Raw genomic sequence first — 20,671 nt, forward strand, 5'->3', positions numbered from 1 at the left:
TCCCCCTCCTACTGCCTGTAGGATATTTTTATACTTAATGAAGTATGTTATTTCTTCTTTGCACCAAGAGTGACAGGAACAAATCTCATGCGAATCTCCTCTCCCTCCCCTCTTTCCCTCTGAAATGATACTTTTTTTGTTTCTTCTCCATAGAGTCCCATGCTTAACTGGTTGTTATTCCCTCCTTGCACCAGAACCAATGAGGGAAAAGCTCATATTCTTCCCATATCCCTCCCTTCTTTTCCTTTGCTATATTGTTTTTATGCCTCTTTGTGTGGCATAATTTACCCTTTTCGACTTCATTCATTCCCTTTCTTCCATTGCAGTCCCTTTGTAGCCCTTAATAAGACTTTTTTAAATTGTCATTTTGTGTATTTTATACTCATACCTTGTCTATAACCAGTTTGCTCTTATCAAATAGCAGGGTGTGTGTGTGTTTTCCTTGTTTACCTTTCTATGTCACTGTTGCATCTTATAATTGGAGGTTGAATTTTCCACTGAGCTATGACTTTTTTATCAGGAAGTTCTGGAACTCTGTTATATCGTTGAATGACCATCTCTTTGCCTGGAAGAATATGCTCAGTCTCGCTGGGTATGTGATCGTTGGTTGTAACCCGAGCTCTTTTGCCTTCTGGAAAATTGTATTCCACTGCCTCTGATCTTTTAGTGTAGAGGCTGACAAATCCTGTGTGATCCTCACTGCAGACCCTCGATATTTGAATTGTTTCTTTCTGGCTGCTTGAAGTATTTTCTCTTTTATCTGGTAGTTCTGGAGTTTGGCCACAACATTTTGAGGACTTTTCAGTTTGGGATCTCTTTCAGCAGGTGTCTGGTGGATTCTCTTTTTTCTATTTCACCCTCAGGTTCTAGTATCTCAGGGCAGTTTTCCTTAATGAGTTCTTGGAGAATGTTGTCCAAGCTAATTTTTTCATCATGATTTTCTGGTAGGCCTATGATTCTCGGGTTATCTCTCCTGGATCTTTTTTCCAGGTCAGTTATTTTTCTATTGAGGTATTTTACCTCTTTTTCTAATTTTTGATTCTTGTTTTTTTGTTTGACTAATTCTTGGTTCCTCATAGAGTTATTTGTTTCTATTTGGTTGATTCTAGTTTTTAGCAAATCATTTTCCTTGGTTAATTTTTGTAGCTCCTTTTCCATATCATACACTTTTCTTTTTAGAGAGATGTTTTCTTCATTATACTGTTTTTCTAATTCTGCTATTTTGGTTTTGAGAGAATTATTCTTTTTGTCTTCTCTCTCTCTCATTTGGTATTCAAAGTTCCTTTTGATCTCATCTAGGAGAGCTTTCTGTGCTTGGGACCCATTCCCTGTTGATGTTTCAGCTGTTGGTGTGGGGTTCACATTGTCTCCCTTTGAGTTTGGTTCCTCCCTCTGAGGATAGTAGGACTCCAGAGTCTTTGTCTTTGTAGTGTGTTTTCTACCCATTTTGAGGCAGGGCCCTAACCACGCTCTTTTTCTAGGGTTCCCAAGCCTTTACTGTAGAGGGTTTTGCCCTGGGGCAGTTGTTACTATGTTTTCAGGGTCAGAGAGGGGGTTTGGAGCAGGTGAGGTTCACTCTGTCATCCTGGTCTTTGGAGGTCCTGATAGGGGCTTTTTTTTTTTTTAAATTTCTGGGCTATGAAGTGGTAGCCCCAGGAGTATTTGCTGTCCAGGTCAGGGGCCCCTGTATTTGGTTCTTACCTTGCTCTTTCCAGTCCCATCCCTTTGGTGAAAGGCCTGGTAGTGGCTCTTGTGGTTGGTGGGAAGACTTGCCCTTGGAGTTGATCAGGCCCCTTCCAGGCCCGCCTCTGCCGGCGGCTGCCTCTGCAGACCACGCCTTCCGGGCCGCCTCTGCCACATCCTGATCTATATCTTGCAGGACACAGGTGGCTGCAGAGGAGAAAGTGAGGCTGATTACTTTGCACAGCTCTTTCTCACTTAAATCCAATTTACTTGCATGTCATGACATCACTTCCCTGATGTCATGGTCCTCTTCAAGAATGAAGGATAAACAACAGATGAAATTGAAGCCAGCAGAGTTTTATGACTTGCCCAGGGCCGCATAGCTAAGTGTCTGAGGCCAAATTTGAATTTAGGAAGATGAGTCTTCCTGACTTCAGGCCCAGTGCTCTATCCACTGTGCCACCTAGTTGCCCAGAGTGCATTTACACAACCCTGTAATTCCTTTTCTTTGACCTCTAAGACTTCTTATTCTGGGGGAGAAAATATTTCCTCCAATCTTCCCATACCTTAAGGTGGCTCTCTCTGAGGTTCTGTGTGTACACCTAATGTCTTTCTACACACTCTCTCTTGGTGATCTCCCTTGACTTATCACCACTTTGCCAGCACACAGGGTTTTATCTATTTCATCTACAAGAGTGAGAGATAAGACTAGATGGCCCCCAAGGTGCTTTCTGACTCTAAATTGATGACCCTATGAGCAACTGGTAGATTGGGTTGAATTTCCATAGGATATGGAGTTGAGCTGTACTTTGAAATCATCTAGGGATTGTAGAAGAGAAATATGAGGAGGGAGTGCATTCCAACAGTAATGGGGTTGACCAGTGATCATTCAGGTACAAATTTGAGACTTTTATGAAAGAGATTTTGTGTACAGGTGTGCATCTCAGCTTTGCCCCTTTGTTCTGGGCTTATTTGTTCCCCTGAGACAAAGGATACAAGTCATAATAGGAAATCCACTCATAAAATAAAGAGTAATCCTCTTATTCTTTAAAATTTTTGTTTACATTTTATAAATCAGCAGTTTAAAGTTAGAAAACATCTTTTCTAAAATCAAAGTATCCTAATAACTGATGCCTTTCTCTACCTTGATTTCTTTGTTATATTCTTCTGTATGCTGCTGACAGAGATTAAACCAGTCCACATTTCTACCCACTGCTGTTTTAGCAGAAATTAAGTCTTCGCGAATTCTCTCCAGGCTAACCTTAAATCCTATTTCCTCTGGGACTTTGCTCTATCAGTCATTCCTGTCCATGTCTTATCTTCAATTTCCCCTCTATTACCTTCTTACTTCCTCAGTATCAACAGTCGTGCTTCCAGGTTTCTCTTAATCTAAAAATACAAATAAAAAACCCTATCCTTAGCTCTGATAGCCCCTCAATTTATTGCCCTTATTCTAACTCGAGATGGTAATCATCTAAGAGGAGTAGTTTTTATTGATTGCTTCTGTTACTACTTACTTTATCAGCCCTTTGCAATCCTGGCTTTTATCTTCGCCATTGTACTGACATTGCTTTCTCCAGGGTAACTAGTGACTGAGACCTGGTCCTTTTTTTTTTTAGGCATTAACCTTCTTCCTGCATTTGACCCTGTGGAATACTCCCTTCTTCATGATACTCCCTCTCTCTTGGTTTCTGTAATACTGCATTTTTATGGTTCTTTAGCCTTATTTCCCCATACCTTAAGGTGGCTCCATGCAAGGTTCTGTGCATACACCTAATGTCTTTCTACACCCCGTCTCAGTGATCTCCCATGACTTACCACTACTTTGCCAGTGATCCCAAGTCTATATCTCTCTATTCCAGTTCCCTATAAGTATCGCCAATTGGATATCTCATTGAATCTTCAAATTTAATATGTCCGGAAGTAAACATCACTTTATTCCTGAAACTTGCTTTACTTAGGCATCAGGATAGCAATAGAAATTGGGCCTGTGATTTCATTAATATAGGGAACTCCCACATGAGGACAACCCTACCAGTATAGGTGGTTACTTTATCTACAGCATATAGTTCTTCCCCCTAGAATCCTTATATTTGTTGATGATACCACTATTCATTCAGTTCCTAAGGCTGGTAACATTGATATCAACATGGACTCTTCTTTTTTACCATAAACATCTATGATCAGTAACCAAATACTGACATTTCTACCTCTGTACTATCTCTTGAATCTATCTGTTCCCTCCTCCTCACATCCACTGCAACCATCCGTTATGTCTCTCCTCTTGTATTACCTTCATAAGGGTGGGGTTTCCACCCCTTTCCCAGAGAACTCAACTTAATCAGTTAATCAGTGGAGTACTAGTTGTTAATAAATTTTACTATTAATATGTGAACGAGTCCTTCAAGTTTTTGGAACGCTATAGTTTTTTTTTTCTTTTTGGAGGGCAGTTGGGTTAAGTGACTTGCCCAAGGTCACATGGCTAGTTTTTGTGTTAAGTGTGGCCGGATTTGAACTCAGGTCCTGCTTACTCCAGGGTCAGTGGTCTATTCACTGTGCCACCTAACCTCCCCAACACTATAGTTTTTAACTTTTCGATGAAGACAGATGATTTCACAGAGGAAACATTTATGATTGGCTGAAAGACTCAGACATATCCTGGGCCCATATATAAAAATAGCAGTTAAGCTGTGAGGAGGGCAGCTAGGTGGCACAGTGGATAGAATGCTGGACCTGACCTCAGACGCTTATTAGCTGAGTGACTCTGGGTAAGTCACTAACCCTTGTTTGCCTCAGTTCCTCATCTGAAAAATGAGCCTGAGAAGGAAAGTAGTCATGCTGGCAGAGAGAGCCCACCAGGAAGCTGTTGTGTAAGAGATTGCTTTTGTCCTTCTGATTTTTCTCTTTCTTTTCCAGTTTGTTCTTATCTTTTATTTTAGTTTTATCTTTTTTCTAGGTATGTCACTTTCATATTCTTTATACTTGACTTTCTGCTTGCATTTTTCTGTTAATTTCTTTTGATATTTCTCTCTCATTTTTGCCTATGAGTCATTTAAGGACTAGGTCAATTAGTAAGGAGTTTGAGATCTTCAACTATTTAGTATTTTTAAAAGACCTAAACATTTTATTGATATTTGTATTCTTCTCCACTTTGTCCTCATTGATGTCAGAGGTGAAGCAATCATTGACCTAGTTTGGCAGCTCCTTTGAGTGCTTATGGCTTTTCTTAAGCTTATACTTCAATATATTAAAACTATATACTATTAAAATATATTAAAATCTTTCCCCTTTCATATTCAGGATCAAGAAATTTTGGAGGATATTTTAACTTCTTGAATAAGAATTTTACTGATATTATTAAAAGATTCATGTACATCAGTATTCCCGCTACCAATAGAGATTGAAACCTTTCATGTTTAAGGAGCGTAGATTTAGAGCTGGACTGGACCCTAGAGGCCATCTAGTCCAACCTAGTTATTTTGTAGATGAGGAAATTGAGGTTCCGAGTGACTTACCCGAGGTGACACCTCTAGAAAGTGTCAGTCAGGGTTAGAATTAAGGCCCCCTGATGCCTGAGAAGGAAAAGGCAAATCACTCCAAAATCTTTGCCAATAAAACTCCAAGTGGGACATGAAGAGTCAAACACGACTGAATGATTCTAGGGGCAACTAAGGTTGTGTAATGAATAGAGCACTGGTCCTGGAATTAGGAAGACCTAAGTTCAAACCCAGCCTCAGATATTTACTAGCTATTTGACCCTGGGCAAGTCACTCAACCCTGTTTACCTCAGTTCCTCGTCTGTAAAATGAGCCGGAGAAGGAAATGGCAATCTACTCTGGTATCTTTGCTAAGAAAACCCCATCTGGGGTCACAAAGAGTTGGACACAACTGAAAAAATGACCAAAGATGCTGAATGATTAATCAGTCTGTAAAGTAATTTCAAAGGTGGAAATTGGAGCATGCCATAAAGAGGGAATTATGCTTAGCACCTTAAAAAGTTTTTCCCTCCTATCTTTCTTGTCCTTTCTCCCCCCAACCCCTTTCACTTTCCTCAAAGCTGCATTTTCTCCAGTGACTACTCTTGCTTCAAGCTCAGTATCTTCAACTGAGAGAGACCCCACTGGTCCAGTCTCTCGTCCCAGCTGGAAGCACTGTCTGCTACTGTTCTAGTCTCTCTCTTTGATGGCATGGTCATTGAGAAGGAAGGGACAAGACTGAATCATTGCTAGCCTCCCTTAGTCATTCAGTCAGTAAACATTTACTATGTGCCAAACACCATGCTAAAGAGCTGAGGCTACAAAGAGGGGCAAAAGACAGTTCTTGCCCTCAGTCTAACGGAGGAGAATCACATGCAAACAAAAATACACAAACAAGGTATATACAGGATAAATAGGAGATAATTAACAGAGGGAAGACAGAAGTAAGAGGGGTTAGGAAAGGCTTCCTGTAAAAGATGGAATTTTAGTTGGTACTTCAAGGAAGGGAGTAGGCAGAACTGAAGAGGGAGAACATTCCAGGCTTGGGGGACAACCAAAGGAAATGCCCAAAGGCCAGAGATGGAGGGTTTTGCTTGTGAAATAGCCAAGAGGCCAGTCTCGCTGGATCCAAGAATATGTGTTTGGGAGTAAGGTATAAGAAGATGGAAAAGTTAGGAAGGGACCAGTTTATGAAAGACTTTGAATGCCAAACAGAGCATTTTGTGTTTGATCCTGGAGGCAATAGGGAACCACTGGTGTTTATTGAGTAGAGGGGGTAATCACAGCTATTGAGGCATGTTTTTTGGTCTTATAATATCTGTTAATTGTTTATTATCTTGTATATTTCATGATTTGAAAGATTTTTTTCCATTTGGTTGTTTCCATTCTTATCCTAAGTGATTTTGTTTGTGTGGAAGTTTTTCAGTTTAATATAATCAGTTTTATCTGTTTTTTCTTCTGCAGTTACCTCTGTTTAATTAAGAATACATGAGAGGTATATTATCTTCTAATTATTTGTTGTTATTAAGTTGATTTTAGTCCTGTCTGACACTTTCTGACACCATTTGGGGTTTTTCTTGGCAAAGATACTGGAGTGGTTTACCATTTCCTTCTCCAGCTCACTTTACAGATTAGGCAACTGAGGCAAACGACTTGCCCAGGGTCACAAAGCTAGTAAGTGTTTGAGGCTAGATTTGAATTCAGAAAGGTCTTTATGACTCCAGGCTCAGCACTGTATCCACTACACCACCTAGCTGCCCTATTATTTATAGCATGATCTTTGATATTAAGGTCACATGTCTGTATTATGGAATATAGTGTAAGTTGCTGGTCTAGACTTAATTCTGTGTGACTGCTTTCCAGTTTTTGCATTAGTTCTTATCAAGTAGGTAGTTCTTTTCTAAGTAATTTAAATTTTCTGGTTTTGCAAACCCTGGGATATTGAGTTCCATTATTTCTGATTCTCCCTTGTCTTAGCCTGTTCCATTGTTCTTACTCTCTATTTTTTAATCCAAGATCAGATGGTTTTGATGACTACTGCTTTATAATGTCATTTGAAGTCTGGAAGTGTGGCACTCCCACTTTGTTGCCGACATCTTTTCATTATTTGATATATATCTTTATTTTTTATAAATTAGTTTTGTTTTTTATAATTTGTATAAAGTATCCCTTTGATAGTTTAAAACTAACTTTGGTTGTATTATCACTTTTATTATATTGGCCCAGCCCAGCCATTTCTTCTCATTCCTTCAGCTATTTAAATTGTTCTTTATGTCTTTACTAGTAACAGTCTCTAGGTTAGATAATTTTTTGAGGTCATTTCCAGCCCAATTTTTCTACAACTCATAGTAAATAAAATATATTTAATATAATGGTTATGAAATCCTTATTTTCTATTGCATCAATATTTTTTAGAGATTTTATATTTTTCTTCAGAAACTTCCTTTAGCTGGTTTTACCTTACACTAATATTTTTATTTTTAATTATTCAGGACAAACATTAAAAAAGGAATGGATGTGGATATTGGAGACTTGACGTGGGAACAGAAGGAAAAAGTTTTGAGGTTACTCTTTGCAAAAATGAATGGTTGTCCTCCAAGGTAAGTCTCTCATTCTTCAAATAATGATAATAGTTCAAGATCAAGTTATGTCAGTGCCTGGGAACCAAACAAGAGTAGGGAGCATGAGCTGGTATACTGTCATTTAGGGATGAAATTGGGGATAAAGTATCTAAGTTCGGGAAGTTTGAAAGAACTATAGCAACTTTTAAACCGAAAAATCGAGGAGACAAGTTGATGAAATGTGTAGGAATATTATAAGAAGCAAAAGTGAAAGTCTTGGGCAGGGGGAGCAGAACTTCAGTCTAGATATTCCGAATATCTGAAGATGTGACTTCAATAAGAAAGGTAATAACCTTAGATATTTTTCTTTCTCTCATATATATGTGTGTGTGTGTATATATATATATATATACGTATATATACACACATATATATATATATGTATATACACACACACACCACATACACATATAGTGAGTCAGTTAGGATTTTTGCCCAGTTGGTGATAAACGTAAGAGAGACCAAATTACCTTAATTGTGTGTGTGTTTATTTTTTAAATAGATGAGAAAAATTAAGTTTTATTTTGGGTACTTTGTATCCTTAAATTTCACAAATTTAAGTTTTTTCTAGTGTATTAAGTGATACGATTCTGACACTTAAAAATAAAACATTTTCAGTTCTTCGATGGATCCATGTCCTTATTTATGTAACAGTAACCCTACCAATTTGATTTACAAGCCATACATATCTTCTAATCGTACATGGTGCTTGCCATTGTCTTCTTGTAAATCTCCTAGAGATAAACTATACAACCTGCTAAGAACCTTCCCTCCAGGTATTTCACAATTCTCTGGTATCAAAGTAGCAATGGGGCTCTCCATTTCTTGTTATTCCTTAGTCTTGAATCTGACTATGAGACTATTTAATGAAAAAAGTTATACTTTGAATGACAGAAAAAATTCTTCTACATATGAAAGTCACATTAGATGGCTTATCATCAGTTAGGTCAAATAGCGCTACATTTTTTGGCCACTATAGCTTTAGAAGTTGTAGAGGAGTTGGTTAAATGGTTATCAGTGGAGGCATATCCACATGGACAAAAACACAGGTCCTCAAATGTATTGAAGCAGAAGGTGAAAGTAATTTACTTGAATTCTGAATGCAGTGCTACTGATTTGCATGAAAATTTGCATGGACCTATTAGAAATATACTTTTACCTAATAATAATGATACGAATAGCAAGCATTTATATAGCATCTACTGTGTGCTAGGGTACTATGCTAAGCTTACCAATGTTGTCTCATTTGATCCTCACAGTAACCCTGGAACGTAGGTGTTAATATTATCCCCATTTTACAGCTGAGGAAATTGAGGTAAACACTGGTTAAGGGACTTGTTCTGGGTCACACAGCTAACGAGTGAATGTCTGAGGCCAGATTTGATCTCAGGTCTTCCTGACTCCAGGCCCATTGCTCTGTCTACCGAGTCATGTAGCTGCCTCAGTACATTGTCTAACAACCTCTATTGTTTCATTCTTAAACTGAAATCCAAAATTGAAAACAATATTTACTCTAGAAGAGGTGTAAAGAGGCTAAGTAGAGTCAGATTTGAATGATTTCCCATTTTTGGAAGCCATCCCCTCTTAGTGCAACCCAAGATCATAATAGCTTTTATGGTTTATCATACTTTTGCCTTGCATTGAGCTTTATAAGTTTAATAAAACCTCCAATTTTTTTACCCAGAACTACTGTCTACCCACATCTCCGCTATGCTATACTTGTGAAGGTATTTTTTTGTATGGAAGTACAAAATTTTACATTTAGTCATTTTGAATTTCAGCTCATGGATTCAGGCCAAGTGTGTGTAAAAGTATTTGTTCTGTAAAACTTGAACTCAGTCAAAAACCTGCACCCAAGGACCTAGAGCATCCACATGTGGCCTAGAACCCCAGGGTTCCCCACCCCTGTTCAACCCATCATTGAACCATTGTCTGGCCATTCATCCATTTCAATTCAGTTCTGAATCTGATTGTATTTCTCTAATTCATATCTTTCCATCTTCTCCACAAGAATAGTATGAGGTGTTTACTTCCTTTCCCCACCCTTTGATTTACCCTTAGAAAATAATCACAAGGTGTTAGTGAGATATTAAACTGAGCATAGAGATGATTCTATACCCTGGTCCCATTATGAGGTGCAAATTCCTTTCTTGACTTAAGCCAAGAAGGGAACAATTTCTTTGACTAAATAAATAAACCATAACTCAAGAGTTGAACATAGTTGTAGAGAGACCCCATGTCTGTGTCAGAAGGCACAGTTTGATGGAGAGGTGGAAAGATCACATTGATTTTGAACTGTCTGACCAATAGAGAAATATGTCATCTAGCAGGACTCAGAAATACATATTCCAGATAAACATGGATACAGAAAGACAGTCACCCAAAGGAAGGAAAGAAGCTTCAAGGGTATAAGCCAGATATAGACTAGAGAAGAACAGGCTTCAGGATCCAGCTGAGCAACTTCCCCAGCAGAGGTGCTGAACTCAGGGAAAGACTTTGATGGGACTGCACAAGGATAGAAAAGACTTTTAAAGTCTCTATAATACTAGGAGTTATAAGTTGTTTTTGCCACACATATATTTTATACATGCCCTTCAGTAAATTTTATTTTAGGTTTGTGTTCACTCTTCCTATGTGTGCTGTGTGTATGTGTGGGGAATTGTACCCCAGGCTTATGGTAGAAATATTTGAAGCAATTATTGTCATTATATCATTTTAGGAAATATCTTTGCTAAGAGTTAATTGTGTCTATTGGCATTACCATTAATGAGAAGTCCCTTTGTGGGGGCTCATGGACTCTAGTGTAAGAAGTATAGACATATGGAATATTAGAACCTGAGTGAGCATCTACCCTCTGGGAACCCAGTGTGGGAGTGCAAAAGCAAATTAGGGGAATAGCCCAGTGAAAGGACTTCACAAGTAAGAGGCAATGTCCTCAGCTGAGAAAATGAGGGTGAAAGGGAAGTGTGGAAGCACTGAAGAGAGATTTGGCATGTCAGTAGAGAGTGAGCCAGATCATCAGTTGGGGAGGAGTAAAGGACTGCCTGGCTGCAGTGAGGCAGTATGTATCTGCAACATGCATCTGAGTTCAGCTCAGCTCGATATTCGTTAATCACCTAGTCTGTCCAAGACACTGAGCTAGGTACTACGGATATAAAGACAAACATAGGATGGTCACTTCCCTCAAGACACTTACATTCTACTTGGGGGATGCAATCTGTACCGAGTGGGCAGGTACTTTGCTGCCAAGTAGGGAACTATTTACTCCCTCTTGGCTGCCTCTTCCCAACCCTCGATCTTCTCACTCCATTACCCACCATATGTAAGTGCCACTTCTCTTTCCCAGCCTCCTTTCAGGTGTGAGTTTTTAGCTACTGCTCTTCTTGGTCCAGATTCCTGAGGAAATAGTTTTCCTTTCAAACTTGCGGAAAAAAAAACATGGAAAGATGAGATGCTTGAGGCCAGAGCTTCAAAAAAGCTAACTCCAGCTTGCTTATAAACCTCCCACCAACGGGTCTCACCACCTCATTTCCTGCTTAGGGTGGACTAGGATTACTTGATTTTTTTCTGCTTTTGGGAAGTTATAAACATATTAATCAAATCTTTTTGTTTAGCTTGAGCCCCCCAGCTAGGAAGGTCCTAGTAATTATAATTCATCTCTTTCTGGTAAAGATACAGATAGACATATACACATGTATACATATACACGTACGCACACAATCTCAATTTCAAACCTACTTCTCTTTTCTGTATGTTTTGCCACTTCTGACTTCTTCCTCACTTGGATTTAGTAATTAAACACAAAGATCAGTAATGGAATGGTTGACCATAATTTTTTTCTTAGATTTTGGGGAAAACAAAACAAAAGCCAGTTTAACAGAAAACAAAACAAACTCCTAAGAAACAAGGATTGGGAAAAACTCATTTCTCTCTTTAGAGAGAAAGTGAGAGTGGGAGAAGAGCAAAGGGTGGGAAAGTGTGTGTCTCCCAGTGCTGTTGTCAGCGGCTTAAATGGCTCCACTTGTTCTGTATCTGTTTTGTGTGGCTTCTACCTAGTTTTTCTGTTGTCTTTGTCTTAGCTCTCAGCATTTGCTCCAGTGTGTACATTGTGGTGTTGCCAGCTTGCCCTCCTGTCTGTGCCATTCCTGCTCCTGCACTTTGGGCCCTGGTGTAAACCCCTGCTTTCCCAGGGTGTTCCCATCATATTCATACCCACCTCTCATACTTGATCCAACTTCAGACTTCTTTCATATTATTTCCCTTTATGCCCTCCTTGTTGTAGCCAAACTGGCCTACTAGCTATTCTTTGAACTTAGTATTCTTCTGCCTGTCTCTGTTGCCTTGTGTGGAATCATCCTAAATGGATTTTTCTTTTGTCCTCACAGTGATTTCTAGTCCATCTTTCCCTCTTATCTCCCAGGCTCTGGTTTTACTTTTCTTCCCTTCCCAAGTTCAACTGTAGTTAACCAGTTCAACTACACTTGAATTCTTTGTCCCCATCTGCCCCTTGTTTCCTATCATGGTTTATTCTTTATTTTTTTTAATTAACTAATTTTTAGTTTTCAACATTCCCTTCCATAAGATTTTGAGTTCTAAATTTTCTTCCCCTTCCTCCCCTTCCTTCTCTCCAAAATAGCATGCAATCTGATATAGGCTATACATATACATTCAGATTAAGCATATTTTCAATGACTTATTCTTGATAAACCCCAACCATGGAGTATTTGTACCATCTCCCTACACTTCTGCTTTTGCTGAAGTGTTAGAAGAAATCAAAGAAGCTCTCTCTCTAATCTTTAGTTTCTCCCAATCTATAGCCTCCTCTTTTGCCTAAAAAGCCATCTGCCCCCCTATCCTTAAAAAAAAAAAAATCCCAAACCTCAGTAGATCCTTCCATATTTTTAAGCCCTTCTCTTCTAAGATTTTCTCTCCTCCCATTCATGGGCAATCTCTCAGAAAAAGTTATCTGCTCTGGTTGCCTCAACTTGCTGTCTTCTTAATCACATCTCAACACATGGCAGTCTGACTCAAGTTTATCATTCAACCAAAACTGCTTTCCAAAATTACCGATATATTTTTTTAATTAAAATTTTTTTCAATTAACAAGAATATATTTTGAACAGTAACAATAAAAACCAAAAACATTGAAACATATGCATAGTCAAGCAAAATAAATTTTCACATTGCTTATGCCAGAAAATGTCTCATTTTGTCTATCATCTCTGCGAGGAAGTGGGCAGCATTCTTTAATATCAGTCCCTTGGAATTCTGATTGTTTATTGGGTTGATCAGAGTTCTCGACTCTTTCAAAATTGTTCAATTTTAGTGTCAATGTATTAATTGTTCTCTTGATTCTATTCCATTCTGCATCATCCAGGTCTTCCCAGGTTTCTCTAAAAACATCTTTTTAATAACTTCTTACAAAAAATAATTTTATAGCACAATAGTATTCTCTTACATTTATGTACACTATTTTTGTTCAGTCATTTCGCAACTGATGCCTCCTCCCCCCAGTTTCAAATTGTGTACTTGCCAAGTCTGATGGTCTTTTCTTAGGCGTTATCTTTTGCACTGCATTTGACACTTGAACATCCTCTCTTCCTGATAGTTTCTTCTCTGTTTTTTTTGTGACATTGGTTTCCCTTCTTGTTTGTCTGACTCCTGCTGGATCACCTCCAACACTGTGTGTGTCCTTAAAGGCACAGTCTTGGAACTTTCTTATCAACTCTACAGGGTTTATTTATCTTGCAGTTACATAGATGACCCCCAGAGCTTTAGTCTTATTTCACCAATAGTCAATTAGACATTTCAGTGTCCCATAGGCATCTCAAACTCAATATGTCCAAAAGAGAACTAATCATCTTTTTTGACTTTCTCTATTTCCTTCCAGTCACTGAGATTTTTAATCTCAGTCTTCCTTAACTGTTTTTTTTTTGGTCTTTATTAATTTGTTTACTTTTAGTTTACAAGATTCATTACCACAATTCCTTGAGCTTCAAATTTTCTCTCCCTCTCCCTCCTACCCCCCACCATGGTGGCATACAATTAAGTATAGTATCTGCAAATATTTTCACATTAGGCATTAGGCATTATTCAGGTTATAAAGAAGGATTGTAACAGATGGAATTAAGAATGGAAAAGAGGAAACAAAACCAAACAAGAAAACAAAAAAGGGCAGGTAGTTTGCTTCAGTCTGGGTTCAGTCTCAGTTCTTTCTCTGGATATAAACAATGTCTCTTTCCATCATGAGTCTTTTGGGTTTGACTTATGTCTCTGCATTGCTGAGAAGAGTCCAGTTTATCAAAGTTGGTCATCACACATACTTTGTGTCTGTAATTGTGTACAAATACCTCCAGGCTCTACTCTTCTCACTCAGCATCAGTTCGTATAAGCCTCTCCAGGTAAATATGAAGTCCATCTGCTCCTCGTTTCTTATTGCACAATAGTATTCCATAACATGCATATACCACAACTTGTTCAGCCATTCCCCCAATTGATGGGCACCCCCTTAATTTCCAATTCTTTGCTACCACAAAAAGAGCTGCTATAAATATTTTTGTACATATGGGTCTTTTCCCCACTTCTATGATCTCTTTGAGATACAACCCTAGAAGTGGTATTGCTGGGTCAAAGGGTATGAAATTATTTATAGCCCTTTGGGCATAATTCCAGATTGCTTTCCAGAATGGTTGGATCAGTTCACAACTCCACCAGCAATGCATTAGTGTTCCAATTTGTCCACATGCTCTTCAGCATTTCATATTTTACAACATTTGTTGTAATTTACAACAATGTAAACAATGTCATTTACAACATAGGTTGTAAAAATTTTTTTTCCCAATTTCCCACTTCCCTCTTAATCCTGGTTATTTGGCTTTGTACAGAAGCTTTTCAATTTAATGTAATCAAAATTATCCATATTGCATTTTATAATGCCCTCTAATTCTTGTTTGGTCATGAAGTCTTCCCCTCTCCACAAATCTGACAGGTAAACTATTCCTTGCTTTCCCAGATTGCTTTGAGTATCAGTCTTTATACCTAGATCATGCACCCATTTAGACTTGATTTTGGTATATGGTGTTAGATAATGGTCTATGCCCAGTTTCTGCCACACTGTATTCCAGTTTTCCCAGCAGTTTTTGTCAAATAGTTAGTTCTTATTCCAAAAACTGGGGTCTTTGGTTTTATCAAACAGTAGATTACTATAGTTATTGACTGCTGAGTCTCATGTACCCAATCTATTCCATTGATCCATTACTCTATTCCTCAGCCAGTACCAAGTAGTTTTGAGGACTGCTGCTTTATAGTACAGATTAAAATCTGGTATAGCTAGTCCACCATCCCTAGCTAGCATTCTTTTCATTACTTCCCTTGATATTCTGGACCTTTTGTTCCTCCAAATGAATTTTGTTACTATTTTTTTCTAGCTCTATAAGGTAGTTTTTGGTAAATTAATTGGTTTGACACTAAATATTTAATTTAGGTAAAATTGTCATTTTTATTATATTAGCTAGACCCAGTGTAATGCGAAGCACAGCTTTCCAGAAAAACTGCTACTCTAAACAGCTTTTTAAAGGTTCTGATTGCTCAGTATAGTGATCACACTATTCCATAACAAAAGCAAAACAATCATGGAAAATCAAGGTATAGCATAATTAAAATACAGCATTCACCATATTTCAACTTATCACAGAAAATCACAATATAATATTCATAACATAGTCTCAAAATAGTCACTCTTAAGTTAATTCAGTCACTTATCAGTAGTATCAAAGTACACATCAAAGTCTTCCACTCTTGGGGCAAAGTCTTGATTAACTCAATCAGTCACTAATTGGTAACAGTAGTCAAAGTACTCAAAGTACAATCAGTCATTTATTCAGTAAAGTCTTACTAAGTATCATAGCACTAGTAAACTATAATTCCATAATTACTCAGTACCCAAGGAGAAGTCTTTTCTTCATCTTGACTTGGGGCCTGTTCTCAGATTCCCTCGATCCCCTTCCATGGCCCCAGATTCTACCTGGATTCAGTGGCAGACAGCTCCCAGTTCCTTGACCAGCTCTCTGGGGAGGTCCTGCTCCACACTGGCGTTCACAGGGTCTGGTCCATGTCAGCTCCTTTTACCATTCTGCTCCATGGAATTCAAGGCTCAACCAAGCCACAAACAAACAAAGTCTCAGCATCCTGGTCATGCTTCAGTCACCTGAGCTCCTGGCTCCTGGGCTCTGGGGCTCCTGGCTCCGGATTCCAGGCACCAGGGCTCCTGTTCAGAAGAAGCTCCACCAAGACAAATCTTCAGGACTCAGTTCTCCGTTCTCTCTTCTGTAGCTGCTCTGCCACCAGATCTCTGTCTCAAGGAAATTCTGACCGTGCCTCTCTGGGGCTTTTCTTATATACCCAGTATTACCTGTGTAACTTCCTTCAGCCAATTTCCTGTCACGTCAGTAACAAGGGGACAGGAATTCATACCTTCTGTTGCCCCAATCAGAGGCTTGATCAGTTACTAAGTATTAAATACCTGTTACTTTTGCCAACACAAAAGGATTCATAATTCAAAATTACATTACCATTACACCCAGCCACGAGCAATTGATGTCTTTCTAATTAGTTAGATCTGACTTTATTTGTGTGAAAAGTGTTTTGTAGTTGTGTTCATATAGGTCTTGGGTTTGTTTTGGCAGGTAGATGCCCAAATATTTTATAATGTTTACAGTAACTTTAACTTTAAATGGGTTTTCTCTTTCTATCTCTTGCTGTTGAATTTCATTAGAAATATACAGGAATGCCGAGGATATATGTGGGTTTATTTTATATCCTGCAACTTTGCCAAACTTATTTATTGTCTCAAGTAGTTTTTTACTTGATTCTCTAGGATTCTCTAAGTATATCATCATATCATCTGCAAAGAGTGATAGCTTGGTCTCTTCTTTGCCTAATTTGATTCCTTTGATTTCTTTTTCTTCTCTAATTGCTACTGCTAACACTTCTAGTACCAGATTGAATAAGAGGGGTGATAGTGGACACCCTTGTTTCACCCCTGATCTTATGAGAAATGCTTCTAGCTCTTCCCCATTACATATAATACTTGCTGATAGCTTTAAATAGATGCTACCTATTATTTTAAGGAAGGCTCCATTTATTCCTATACTTTCTAATGTTTTTAATAGGAATGGATGTTGTATTTTGTCATAAGCCTTTTCCGCAACTATTGAGATAATCATATGGTTTCTGCTAGTTTTATTGTTGATATGATCAATTATACTGATGGTTTTCCTAATATTAAACCATCCTTGCATTCCTGGAATAAATCCTACCTGATCAAAGTGTACTATTCTTGAGATAAGTTGCTGTAGTCTTTTTGCTAGTATTTTATTTAGAATTTTTGCATCTATATTCATGAGGGAGATTGGTCTATAATTTTCTTTCTCTGTTTTATCTCTTCCAGATTTAGGTATCAGTACCATATTTGTGTCATAAAAAGAATTTGGTAGGACTCCTTCACTAATTTTCCCCAATAGGTTGCAGAGTATTGGAATCAATTGTTCTTTAAATGTTTGATAGAATTCACTAGTAAATCCATCTGGCCCTGGAGATTTTTTCCTAGGGAGTTCACTGATAACTTGTTCGATTTCTTTTTCTGAGATGGGGTTATTTAAGTAATTTACCTCCACTTCAGTTAATTTGGGCAACCTATATTTTTGTAAATATTCATCCATTTCACTAAGATTGTCAAATTTATGTGCATACAACTGGGCAAAATAATTCCTAATTATTGTTTTAATTTCCTCTTCATTGGTGGTAGGTTTACCCTTTTCATTTTTGATACTCATAATTTGGTTTTCTTCTTTCTTTTTTTTAATTTATCATATTGACTAAGGGTCTATCAATTTTATTGTTTTTTTCCTAAAACCAGCTCTTAGTTTTATTTATGAATTCAATAGCTTTCTTAATTTCAATTTTATTAATCTTTCTTTTGGTTTTCAGTATTTCTAATTTAGTATTTAATTGGGGATTTTCAATTTGTTTTTTTTTTCTAGCTTTTTCAATTGCATGCCTAATTCATTCACCTCTCTTTTCACTAATTTATTCATGTATGCACTCAGGGATATAAAAGTTCCCCTAAAAACTGCCTCTGCTGCATCCCACAAATTTTGGTATGTTGTCTCATTATTGTCATTCTCTTGAATGAAATTACTGATTGTTTCTATGATTTCTTGTTTGACCTACTCATTCTTTAGGATTAAATTGTTTAGTTTCCAATTAGTTTTTAGTCTGTCTTTCCATGGCCCTTTATTGCATGTGATTTTTATTGCATCATGATCTGAGAAGGATGCATTTAATATTTCTGCCTTTCTGCACTGAATTGTGAGGTTTTTATGTCCTAGTACATGATCAATTTTTGTGTATGTGCCATGTGCCACTGAGAAGAAGGTATATTCCTTTTTATCTCCATTCAGTTTTCTCCAGAGATCTGTCATACCTACCCTCTCTAAAATTCTATTCACCCCCTTCACTTTTCTTTTTTATTTTGAGGTTGGATTTATCAAGTTCAGAGAGGGGGAGATTAAGGTCCCCCACTAGTATAGTTTTGCTATCTATTTCTTCCTCTAATTCCCTTACCTTCTCCCCTAGGAATTTGGATGCTACACCACTTGGTGCATATATGTTAAGTAATGATATTGCTTCATTCTCGATGATGCCTTTTAACAGGATATAGTTTCCTTCCTTATCTCTTTAAATTCGATCAATTTTTGCTTTTGCTTTATCTGAGATAATGATTGCTACCCCTGCTTTTTTTATTTTAGCTGAGACATGATATATTTTACTCCAGCCTTTTACCTTTACCCTGTGTGTATCCTTCTGTTTCAGATGTGTTTCTTGTAAACAGCATATTGTAGGATTATGATTTTTAATCCATTCTGCTATCCGTCTCTGTTTTATGGGAGAGTTCATTCCATTCACATTCACAGTTATGATTATTATGTTTCTTTCCCTCCATCCTATTCCCTCCCCTGTTAATGCTTATATTTTTTCTCTCCTTCTCCCTTCCCCTCCTTAATAGTTTTCCTTTTGACTACCACCTCCCTCGGTATTCCCCCCTCCCTTTTCCTCCCCTTCCCCCTTACTTCTTCCCTCCCTCCCTACTAACCATCCCCCCTTTTAGTAGCCCTTTCCCCCTCCTACTGCCTGTAGGATATTTTTATACTTAATGAAGTATGCTATTTCTTCTTCACACCAAGAGTGACAGGAACAAATCTCATGCGAAGCTCCTCTCCCTCCCCTCTTTCCCTCTGAAACGATACTTTTTTTGTTTCTTCTCCATAGAGTCCCATGCTTAACTGGTTGTTATTCCCTCCTTGCACCAGAACCAATGAGGGAAAAGCTCATATGATTCTCATCTCCCTCCCTTCTTTTCCTTTGCTATATTGTTTTTATGCCTCTTTGTGTGGCATAATTTACCCTTTTCCACGTCATTCATTCCTCTTCTTCCATTGCAGTCCCTTTGTAGCCCTTAATAAGATTTTTTTAAATCGTCATTTTGCATAATTTATACTCATACCCTCTACTTGTCTATAATCAGTTTGCTCTTATTAAATAACAGGGTGTGTGTGTATGTGTGTGTGTTTTCCTTGTTTACCTTTCTATGTCACTGTTGCATCTCATAATTGGAGGTTGAATTTTCCATTGAGCTCTGTCTTTTTCATCAGAAAGGTCTGGAAATCTGTTATATCATTTAATGACCATCTCTTTGCCTGGAAGAATATGCTCAGTCTCGCTGGGTATGTGATCGTTGGTTGTAACCCGAGCTCTTTTGCCTTGCAGAAAATTGTATTCCACTGCCTCCGATCTTTCAGTGTGGAGGCTGCCAAATCCTATGTGATCCTCACTGTGGTTCCTCGATATTTGAATTCTTTCTGGCCACTTGAAATATTTTCTCTTTTACCTGGTAGTTCTGGAGTTTGGCCACAAGATTTTGAGGACTTTTCAGTTTGGGATCTCTTTCAGCAGGTGTCCGGTGGATTCTCTCGATTTCTATTTTACCCTCATGTTCTAGTATCTCAGGGCAGTTTTCCTTACTGAGCTCTTCGGGAATGTTGTCCAGGCTAATTTTTTCATCATGATTTTCTGGTAGGCCTATGATTCTCAGGTTATCTCTCCTGGATCTTTTTTCCAGGTCAGTTATTTTTCCATTGAGATATTTTACCTGTTTTTCCAATTTTTGATTTTTGTTGTTTTGTTTGACTAATTCTTGGTTATTCATAGAGTTATTTGTTTCAATTTGGTTGATTCTGGTTTTTAGCAAATAATTTTCCTTGGTTAATTTTTGGAGCTCCTTTTCCATATCATACACTTTTCTTTTTAGAGAGATGTTTTCTTCATTATGTTTTTCTCATTCTGCTATTTTGGTTTTAAGAGAATTATTCTTTTTGTCTTCTCTCTCTCTCATTTGGTTTTCAAAGTTCCTTTTGATCTCATCTAGGAGAGCTTTCTGTGCTTGGGACCCATTCCCTGTTGATTTTTCAGCTGTGGGTGTGGGGTCCACATTGTCTCCCTTTGAGTTTGGTTCCTCCCTCTGAGGATAGTAGGACTCCAGAGTCTTTGTCTTTGTAGTGTGTTTTCTACCCATTTTGAGGCAGGGCCCTAGCCATGTCCTTCCTCTAGGGTTCCCAAGCCTTTACTGTTGAGGGTTTGGCTGGGTTCACTCTGCCATCCTGGTCCTTTATACGTTTTTTTTTTTTTTTTTTAAATTTCTGGGCTATGGAGTGGTAGTCCCAGGAGTATTTGCTGTCCTGGACAGGGGCTCAGCATTTGGTTCTTACCTTGTTCTTTCCAGTCCCAGCCCTTTGGTGAAAGGCCTGGTAGTGGCCCTTGTGGTAGGTGGGACTT

At 38.1% G+C, this 20,671-nt stretch overlaps 2 protein-coding genes across 10 annotated transcripts in view; both read left to right on the forward strand.

Moving 5' to 3' along the window:
- Window positions 1–20,671, forward strand: part of LIN52 (lin-52 DREAM MuvB core complex component) — a 415,840-nt gene that overhangs the window by 142,151 nt on the left and 253,018 nt on the right. The gene's annotated exons all lie outside the window — the stretch shown is intronic.
- BBOF1 (basal body orientation factor 1) overlaps window positions 1–20,671 on the forward strand; it is an 85,736-nt gene that overhangs the window by 63,654 nt on the left and 1,411 nt on the right. The window contains exon 9 of the mRNA XM_069092173.1: window positions 7,652–7,759. Coding sequence (XP_068948274.1) covers window positions 7,652–7,759 — 108 coding nt within the window. The remainder of the gene's footprint in view (window positions 1–7,651; window positions 7,760–20,671) is intronic.

Source organism: Petaurus breviceps, unplaced genomic scaffold, assembly GCF_028583685.1.
Source record: "Petaurus breviceps papuanus isolate PSGF00001 unplaced genomic scaffold, PetGlider_PUasm1.0 189, whole genome shotgun sequence".
In the NCBI taxonomy this organism is placed as follows: domain Eukaryota; kingdom Metazoa; phylum Chordata; class Mammalia; order Diprotodontia; family Petauridae; genus Petaurus; species Petaurus breviceps.